Raw genomic sequence first — 10,145 nt, forward strand, 5'->3', positions numbered from 1 at the left:
ACAGTAATATGATGCAAATGCAAACGCAGAAAGGCAATTTATGTCATTTTTCTTATTGATATTCTAGTACATTGGTTGCAACAAATCCCATACTATGTGATTGTGAAAGGTCCCATACTACGTGAAAGGAATAAGTGAACCATATTACAGCCATTTGGCAAAAATTCAATCTTGGTTGCACAAACTTCACTACACTCCACAAAAATTATTTTCTTCGCCTTTTTTTTATGCATTGGTTGTTAATGGCTTTCTTCACCTTTTCCTCAGGATAATAATCACCTAAATTTTTGCCGAATGAATCTTGATTACACAAAAAACATACTTATCATAAACACGCAAATACAAAACCTAACTTCACTACACTCCAACAAAAATGGTTTTCTTCACCTTCTCCTCAAGATAATAATCACCTACTGTAAAGAAACAGAACAAGGCATCGCCGTGCTACCCGTGCCTCTCATGCCGCTTTAAGGCTTCTTGACAAACGCTCATAGTACTGCCTTTGCTGCTCTCAGAAGAAAAAACTTATATAAATTTCTACAACTAATTTATCCAACATAAGATATCAGATTTCACAAGCAAAATAAATTTACAAGAATTAACCGTACCTTGTCCGACACGGATGGAGAAACTTTACTTAGTGCTACTTCAAAATGACTTGTCCTAATGGTCAATGATTCACAAGTTGTCTCAATTGAGGCCAACTTCTCATCAAGAGCAGCCATTACTGCTTCGTTCATCTGAATACACCAGAAAATCAGCAAATTCCGAAATTTACTTTCCATTTTTTCTTATAGAGCAGAGATAATACTAAAAATCCAAAAAAAAAAAAAGTGTAGATACATACCAATTCTGCAAGATCAGCACCACTAAGGTTTTCACATGCTTCCATTCTTCCAATGGCACTCAAATCCACACTAGAATCAATATGTTTATTTCTTGCAAGAGCTTTCAAAATCAAAACACGGTCGTCTGGACTTGGAAGAGGAACATAAAGCAGTTTACCAAACCTGCCAGGCCGTAAGAGAGCGCGGTCCATCACCTCAGGCCTGTAAAATGAGACTAAGTGAATACAACAAGATGTGGAAGTCAAACAACTAATTAGAGATCATGAACCAAAGGTACCTATTTGTTGCACCAATCACAAAAACGCCTCTCCGCTGCTCAGCGCCATCTAACTCGATAAGCAACTGCAATTTCATATAATTGTCTCGTTTTATTCATCTTGTTATAATGAGTAAGAAGTCAGTGTGACCATTTTTATTTAGTTCCAAAAAGTAGAATTTTTTTGACCTGGTTCAATAGTCTTTCAATAACCCATCCACCTTCTTTACCGCGTTCAGTAGTCAGAGCATCAACCTGAAAATGGCAAAAGTCAAATCTTACACATGTTTGAAACTTACATTGCAAACAATTTTACAACAAATTTGGTTTGTTGAGTATTCATATAAGCCCTTCTTCATAGACAAAAGAAATTAGTAACTGAGTAAGAAATTAGACTAAGACATTGTTTTTCCAAATATGCACAATGATCGCTACATATGCGGAAGAGAGTAACATAGGAAGTTATAGTTCACAAGTTTGAAATCAAACGATTATGTGTTGATATAATATAGGGAGTTAACCAACATTTTTAGGAAAAGAGAACTACAAACCTCATCAAAAAATAGTACACATGGTGCACAAGTCCTTGCACGATTAAACAATGTCCGCACTGCAAGCTCACTTTCCCCAACATATTTATTTAGAAGCTCAGGTCCCTAAGAATTCAATGAAAACAATTCAAATATCCAAAAAAAAAAATGCTTCATTCAAAACAGCAGAACATTTTCTGTAAACCAAAATTAATGATAAAAGTATGGAATATTTAGACAGACCTTGATATGAATGAAATTAGCTCCAGCCTCATTGGCAACAGCCTTGGCAATCAGTGTTTTACCACAACCCGGAGGTCCATAAAGCAAGAATCCAGATTCAAGATTCATCCCAATTCCCTGAAATGGTTAAATCCAATAACACAGATCAGTGAAGTTGTGATATACAAATTACCATAATTTTCAGAAAATAGTGAAGACAAAAATAAACAAAATATATAGGATCCTCCATCAATTCCTTTCCCAAACCACTTGAGAACAATTATATCCAAAAGTGAATGAAATTTTGGTAGAAAATAAACAAAAACTCAGCCAAGGATTATTATTGCTGAAATTGAGTGATCGCAGTTTACTTATTTACATCAAGACAGAGATGACTGGAAGGTCCGGCATCCAAAGGACTAGTATCACCCCCTAGATGAAAGAAAAATGTGTTTCCAGTCCCAAGCCTCAGCTATAATCCTCAACAACACAAAACGGATTCCCTACCACGGTTCTCTCACTTCCTCGAAAACCTATTTACACTACTACTACTGCTACCTCACCATAACAAATCATCTCTCTTACAACAGTCTTGGATCCAACAGAATTTCTTTCTCATATTTAACTTACACCTGGTGGTCTGGGATCGTTCCTATGGTTTGGAATTACATAAATCCAAAACATGCAATGCACACCCTTTATTTTATTCAATACCTTTTTATTTAGAGCTATATCTTTCTTTTTTATATAACAAAGAGAAAAGCTCAACTGAATGATTTGGCTACATAATGGAGACAATCACAAAGATATAAAAGTCAGTTTGCTTAGTATTAAAAAATTACCTCATAATACTCAGGATATTTTATACGCCTTACAATGTAGCGATCAAACTCATGCCTTAAAATATCAAGCCCACCAACATCTTCCCATTTGACATTAGGAATGGAAGAGAACCCTTCTCTTCTTGCTGAAGGTTGCACCATTTTGGCTGCTTCCTGTAAATTCCCAGATAAATATGATTGTCATATATGCATGTATATGTTAACGGAAAATCAAAGACTAGAATACAAGAATAATAACAGCATTTTTATCCTTTGTATAGAGAGATAATTTTTATTAGAGAGAATAAAAAGTACAGGATAAGATATCCTTCTAAACACAGGATAGTAATACAAATCTAGAAAAAGGCTACAGGGGAATAATAATGACAAGTAAATAAATCTAAAGCACCTCAAAATCAGACATCTTGATAGCAAGCTTATTTATTTCTTCAGGCAACCAAGGTTCTCTCCACCAGCCTTTTGTATTCTCGCTCATGAGATCTTGAGATAATTCACGTTTCCTTTCATCAATTATCCTCTTCATTGCCAGATTACCAGCTTTGTTAGCCAGAGCTGCCAAATCAGCACCAACAAATCCTGGCGTAGACCTGGCTATTTTGCGCAGATCAAATGAACCATCAAGTTTAAGATTGCGAGTAAGCACGGAAAGGATCTCCTCCCTGGAAGATTCGTCAGGAACGCCAACCAAAAACTCACGATCAAACCTACCAGGCCGTCTAAGAGCAGGGTCAAGAGAATCAGGCCTATTTGTGGCTCCAATTACAAGAACATAGCCACGAGGTTCATCAGAACTCTCCGGCTCATCCATGGAAGTCATTAACTGGGTCACAATTCGTTTCTCCATTTCACGCTGTAAATTCTCTCTTTTCGAAGCAATTGCATCAATCTCATCAATAAAGACAATTGACGGAGCAGTCCTTTTTGCTTTATCAAAAAGCTCCCTAATATATTCTTCGGATGCACCTAAGTAAGAAAGAAACAACTATTCATGTAAACAGTTCTGATACATCCAATAGTATAAGTGAAGCATTGCCAGTCACTGGTTTGCAAAATGCAGAACATTCAGCAGTTGCCAGCTAAATAATTTGAAACTCCATTCTTAAACAAAGGTAATGAACACATTTTAGTATACTTTAGCTTAAGAGTGACCTAAAGACCAAGCATCAGTTTGGATAAATTTATTCACAATTACTATCGAAAAATAAATATTAAAACAATCTCGTAATAACTAAGAGTTTCTTAAATCATAAAGTCACATATAACATAGCCCAATTGATTCAGAAACTATCATCTAACTTATCTATGTCTATTAGCACTTTCATAAGCCAATAATCATATAATTCATAAATTTATTTAAATTGCAAACTAAGCTTGAGAGTAACAAAAGCGGCAAAAACTAAAAGCTAATCCAAACTGATCCTAATTGAATTAACCACAAATCAAAGTTGGAAGGTTGGAGCAATACCTGAGACTCCAGAAACAACCTCCGTAGCCGAAATATGATGAAAAGGAAGACCGGTTTCATTCGCTATAGCATGAGCAAGTCTAGTCTTTCCACAACCAGGTGGTCCATGTAACAAAATTCCAGTCACCGGTTTCACTCCCAAATGTCTAGGCAATTGAGGATTGCACAATGACACAATATCCATCATCAATTCTTCCAATATATCTTTCATCCCACCCAAATCCTTAAACATTGGACCCTCCTTCCCTTTCATCTCAACAACACCAACACCGCCACCACCGGCAACATTAGAACCCGTACCCAAACCCTTCAATCGTATCTTTGTAGTCCGATACAACTTCGGTGGTTCACCGCCATTCCTATTAACAGTAATAGTAGCTTTACTTGAATTCCCCATATCCAATTCGACATTCTTTTCCTCCGCCACCACCACAGGTACCGTTTTCGCCCCTGTATATGAATTTCGCAGCATGTCTTTCATCAAATCAAAAGCAGGTTCAACTTTCTCACTATAAATCGCGTCCTCTGAAGTCGAAACTGCACCGTCCTCACCATCTTCACTGTTATTGGAAGCAGGTTCGGAGGAAGATGATGGAATCTGCTTACTCATCCTTGATTTGATATGAAGAGATTCAATTTTCTGCAATCGAGCTTCACATTCATCGGTAATAATATCCTTACGTCTCTTTCGAGAAGAATTTCGATACTCTTCTTCATCATCATCGTCGTCATCTTCGTCGGCGGCGGCATTGCTTTTCTGGTTAGGTTTCCGTGAGGGAGTATTATTGGAGAATTGAAGAGCATCGTTAACAAATCGAAGGAGTTGTTGGCCCTTAGTTCGGTGGTAATCAGGGTAATTGGAGCGAAGATGATCGACGATTTCTTCGGGGGTTGTGTACTTTGATTTGCATGATTCAACTCGTCGGCGAAGAGCAAATTGCAGAGACCTTCCTCCTCCTCCGCCGCCACCACCACCACCGCCGTTGTTTCTTCTCCCCATATTCTTCTGCTTCTTCAGTCTCATAAACAAAAACAATTATGAGTTTTGAGAGTGTGTTTTTTTTTTTAAATTACGTTATGTGAATGTGTTTATAATTTACTAGGGTTTAGGCACTAATCTGTGTGAACTATAAAGGATTTAGGTGAATATTTCAGTTTTTTTTTTTTATATCAAATATTTCAGTTTTTTTTTCTTCCGTTTTTCGCTACATAGTATCTGACTTAGTCTAATCTGATTCGAGGGTCTGTGATTCCAACTCATTTTGATCGCATTTGCGATAGATCGAATTGTGGTCCTCTCTAAGTCGCCAATCACCACTAATGTGTTCTTCCAGTGCCGCTTCTCGGAACAAGTATGGAGGAAAATTTGTTGTTGGATGCAGGTAGCCCACTTTAATTTTGAAGGAAAGTTGCATCACTTTAACTTGGTTGGTGCTTTTGTGAAAAGTAAAAAAGGGTCAAAGTTTCGTCATTTAATTTGGCTCGCTACAACGTGGTGTATTTGGCGTCTTCGTAACGTCATATTTGGGGGAGCTTTGCCGAGTTTGAGTTCTCTTGTGGATCAAATTATCTATATCTCATGGTTTTGGTTTTTAGGTAGAGGTGGGTGTAATACACTAATACCATGTATACTTATGTCAATTGGTGTAATAATCTCATAGCTTGCCTTGATAGCATCTAATGGCGATTTTCGAATTGTAAGGGTTGAGTACACCTTATACTCCTTATAATTTAATTTTATTTATAAAAAAAAAAAAAAAAACTAGATCAACTAAAAATTGATAATATTTGTTGAGACTGTGATTAAACACAATATAATTAAACTTGTTCTTTTCAATCTTTTATTTTTTAACCGGACAAACACCACAAAGATTCAAATTTCTCAAGAAAAATAAACAAAGTTTCTTCTTTCTTTTTGTTTCTTCTAAAAAAAGGCTAAGAACTCTTCCATCTCTCTTCTATAATTTAGGGAAAAATGCAAAACGAAATTAGAATTGTTTTAGTTGTTTAACTTAATTTAAAGTTGTAAATAAGTTTTGTTTAACTTTTTTTTATGTCAAGTTATTCTTTTTTTGTATCTCAAGGTAATTCTTTACATTTATAAACTTTAATAATTTTAATTAAGGCAGTTTTAGTTCTCATCTATATTCGTCACTAAAATATTTACTTTTTCTTTTACAACAGCAAAATTCTTACTTCATCATTCAAAAAAAAAAAATTACATCGTCAATTCTTCTGAGATTGTGGCAATATCTTTGAGAGTTTTTGTTTTTTTTTTATTATTACGTTATGTGAATGTGTTTATAATTACTAGGCACTAATCAATCAGTATGTGTGAAAGGGGTGTGGTTATGGTGCATAAGCCCAAACTTATGCACCATGCATAAACTTGCTTCCTACACCAAAAGTCAGTCCAAGCCCAAAATTAGGCAATCCATTACTCGCGCGCCCCCCATATACTACCTCATTACTTGCGCGCCCCCCATTTGCTTAGCGCACCCCCAGTTTTTTTTTTCTAGATTTCTTGTGAGCGCCCCAATTTTTTTTCCTCCCCTAGATTTCTAGCGCGTCCCCAATTTTTTTCCCTTCTCCAAACTTCTAGCGCACCCCACCAAATTTCTAGCGCGCCCCCCGTTTCCAGTTAAATAATAACTTTTGTTTCTTTGAAGTATATATTATAAAAATCTATTTTTAATTAATTTTCGTCATACACCCCCTCGAAGCCCAACATAATAACGAATGATTCATGTATATATAAAGCATACTTGTCAAACATACAATTTAATTTTAAGTTTTATCAATCATAATCACAATATAAATAAAATCTCATACATTAATTACATATATATATATATATATATATATATCGATTTTTCTTTAAAATAAAAAAATGATCGAATCCAATATCTCATGCATACTATCCAAATTTTTTTCAACTAAACTAACCCTAATTGCTTTATATGATTTTTTGTTTTATGTAGCATGGTTTTGTAAAATGGTTATGTGATGTTTTACTTAATAACAATGGTTTCAATGTATAACATTTTGGCACTAATACCCATATGAAACCATTTAACTAAAATAATGGTTTCAGTGTATAACGCTATGAAACCATTTAACTAGACTAATGGTTTCAGTGTATAACATCTTGAAACCAAATAACAAGACTAATGGTTTCAGTGTATAACGCTATGAAACCATTTAACTAGAATAATGGTTTCAGTGTATAACAGTATGAAACCATTTAACTAGACAAATTGTTTTAGTGTATAACATCTTGAAACCAATTAAAAGGACTAATGGTTTCAATGTATAACATCTTGACACTAATGCTCATATAAAACCATTTAACTATAATAATGGTTTCAGTGTATAACAGTATCAAAACCATTTAACTAGACAAATGGTTTCAGTGTATAACATCTTGACACTAATGCTCATATAAAACCATTTAACTATAATAATGGTTTCGGTGTATAACGCCATGAAACCATTTAACTAGACTAATGGTTTCAGTGTATGACGGTATGAAACATTTTTGCTGTGGAATGGTTTCAAAGAGTTGTTCTCCAAAAACATATTTAACCCTTAATAAAAATTGTGAAATAAATTTAAATTTTTAAGACGATATAAAACTGAAGAGAGTGAGGTATCCCCAACCGTTCCAAATAATTCCAAATACCCTAAATAAAATTTTGGGAAAATTTTATTAATATCTTATATTTATAAAAACATATTTACCTCATTTAATTAACTAAATATAGTTTCAGGTCTCAGAAAAATACAAAACTGGTCCCAAAATTCTCAGAAAATTATTTACTATTTTTATGTAAAAATAATAAAAAAAATTGGAGTCTCCTTGGCACCGCACGCGTCCCCACGCGCCGCCAGTGAGAGTGGGCGTGGACGCGCGTCACTGTTCATCATCTTCCTCACCCATTTCCTGCAGAAATGGGTCACGACGACCCGGTTCACCGACCCCGTTCGTTCTCCCTCAATAATCAACGAAACTCAACGTTCTTTATACCGTTTTGATCGTCGTTCGATTTTATGAATGTTTCCGGTATTAATTTTCGAAATCGGTGATCGAATCGCATGTAAAATGTGGCCGAAATTGAGTAAGCTTTTTGTTTTCATTTTTGTGTTTTGTTACATGCTTGAATTTGTTGGTGGTTGTGATGCTCACGCTCGTGATCGTAGTGGCGATCAGAATGGTGGTCTGATTTCAGTTTGCGAGGTCACGGTGGCTCCGCCTCTTGCATAGATCGTGATCGTAGTGGTGAGTGTGAGCTGAAGAAGGCTATGATTAATACACGTGTAAAGAAAATCTAATGGTTGCCAAGGCCTTATGCACTGTGCATAAAAAGACCCTTATGGATATTAACTTTTGCCGTGTGAAAGGATTTAGTTGAATAATTTTTCAGTTTTTTGTGTTTCGGTTTTTTTTTTTTTAGTTCCCAACATCTACTTGGGTCAAAAATATTACTTCTTCCGTCCCAAAGTATAATATACAGTTGACCACTGTACGCCAATGTACAATTGTGATCACTAATATCTCTAATTGTCTATTTGTAAAAACTATAACAACTTAATATTTTGAAAATACTCATCAAAACAAATCAAACAATATCTCATATGTTGTACCAAAAAAAAAATCTTATATGATAATGTTTACATCTATATGTTATTAAAAAAACACGGTCAAAACAAGATAAATAAATAGTACATTTAGTCAAAGTAAGTTTTATATATTGGGACGGGGAGGGAGTAGTATAACACTAATTGCAAAAGATTAGTACATGATGAAACACATGATAAAATGATACATGATAAACGGGAATGTATTTTCTTCGTTGACAATCCCCCTTGAGGAAATAAAATGTTGATTATTATTATTATTATTTTAATCATTAATAGATGTAAAGTATATCAATGCATGAATTTAGACTAACTTTAGTCCAAGTTCATACATTGGTTTGCGTAATTTTCTTTCCTTCCACTTTCTTTTCATATAACCAAACGGACCTTAAAGCACATTTAAAAAAAGAAACGAAGGGTTTTGATTTCATGGGAGACAAATTTAACCGGAGACAATATCTTCACATGATAAATATAGTGGGATACAAGTGGTAGATACTTGAGATTCTGGATTCGAATTTCGATCGGTGCTTATGTAGAAGTATTTGTTAGAAGAGATGAATTTAGTTACCTCGAGATGATTAGTCTCCACATGTGTGCGGAGAATACCATTGATAACACGTGGAAGTCAAACATTGTTGTTTTTAAGATAAAATTACTATTTGAAGTATGCCTAACATAGCATGACCCTTAAAAAAAATGATACATGATAAATTCTTTTGAATAATTTATTATAGTGTACCAAGAGCATTTTCAATAGAATGAACGTAGCATTAGCCTGAACTTAGATAGTTACTTATTCTTGAGTTCTGATGCGTAGCTTGTTTTTTCATTGGAGTTCGCTTACATGGTACATTGCATTGCTTATTTTGAACTAATGTTACTTGAAGAAACAAATCAAAAAAAGTGGGAGATTAATAATTATTCATTACTTGAAGTCAGGTATAAGTTGTTTATTGTGTTATCTCATTGGAGTAAAATTGTGTAAATTACTTATAAATTGTTTAAATCTTAAGTGACAATTTAAACTCCAAAAATTAATGTCCTATGGGATAAAAAGTTGTCTTGGAGTTTAATGAGTGTCGAATTTTTTAGCTTTTATTTGACCTCTTGCTTCATAATTTATTCAATTTTGAAAATAGTTATAAAATCAAACACAATAGAACTTTTTTCTTTTCAATCTCTTATTTATAAGAGAAGGAAAATAAGAAATAAGAACTAAAATTAGTTAAATTATGTAAATATTTTTAAAGATGAAAGATTAGATTGACATGAAAAAAGATAAATAACATATTTGACTGAGAAAATAGGATACACATAGACAATGTAGAGTAATTTTACACC

At 34.2% G+C, this 10,145-nt stretch overlaps 1 protein-coding gene across 1 annotated transcript; it reads right to left on the bottom strand.

Annotated features, from left to right (window-relative positions):
- Positions 1–9: 9 nt before the first annotated feature.
- On the bottom strand, positions 10–5,294 carry LOC123910713 (cell division control protein 48 homolog C-like). The gene is made up of 10 exons (XM_045961903.1): positions 4,164–5,294; positions 3,087–3,661; positions 2,699–2,851; positions 1,878–1,994; positions 1,656–1,760; positions 1,294–1,359; positions 1,126–1,190; positions 848–1,049; positions 609–740; positions 10–505 (listed from the first exon to the last, which is right to left on the bottom strand). Exons 1-10 carry the CDS (start codon positions 5,185–5,187, stop codon positions 458–460), a joined length of 2,487 nt encoding a protein of 828 aa, XP_045817859.1. The 5' UTR covers positions 5,188–5,294; the 3' UTR covers positions 10–457.
- Positions 5,295–10,145: the final 4,851 nt, after the last annotated feature.

This window comes from Trifolium pratense, linkage group LG2, assembly GCF_020283565.1.
Source record: "Trifolium pratense cultivar HEN17-A07 linkage group LG2, ARS_RC_1.1, whole genome shotgun sequence".
NCBI lineage: Eukaryota > Viridiplantae > Streptophyta > Magnoliopsida > Fabales > Fabaceae > Trifolium > Trifolium pratense.

What these genes read in the sequence shown, in the direction of transcription:
- LOC123910713 (XM_045961903.1), bottom strand. Translation starts at nt 5,187, where the DNA reads ATGAGACTGAAGAAGCAGAAGAATATGGGGAGAAGAAACAACGGCGGT. An exon ending in CTAATTTCATTCATATCAAG is followed by an intron (nt 1,761 to 1,877) that starts GTCTGTCTAAAT and finishes TTGAATTCTTAG; the next exon opens with GGACCTGAGCTTCTAAATAA. An exon ending in GTGATTGGTGCAACAAATAG is followed by an intron (nt 1,050 to 1,125) that starts GTACCTTTGGTT and finishes CTCATTTTACAG; the next exon opens with GCCTGAGGTGATGGACCGCG.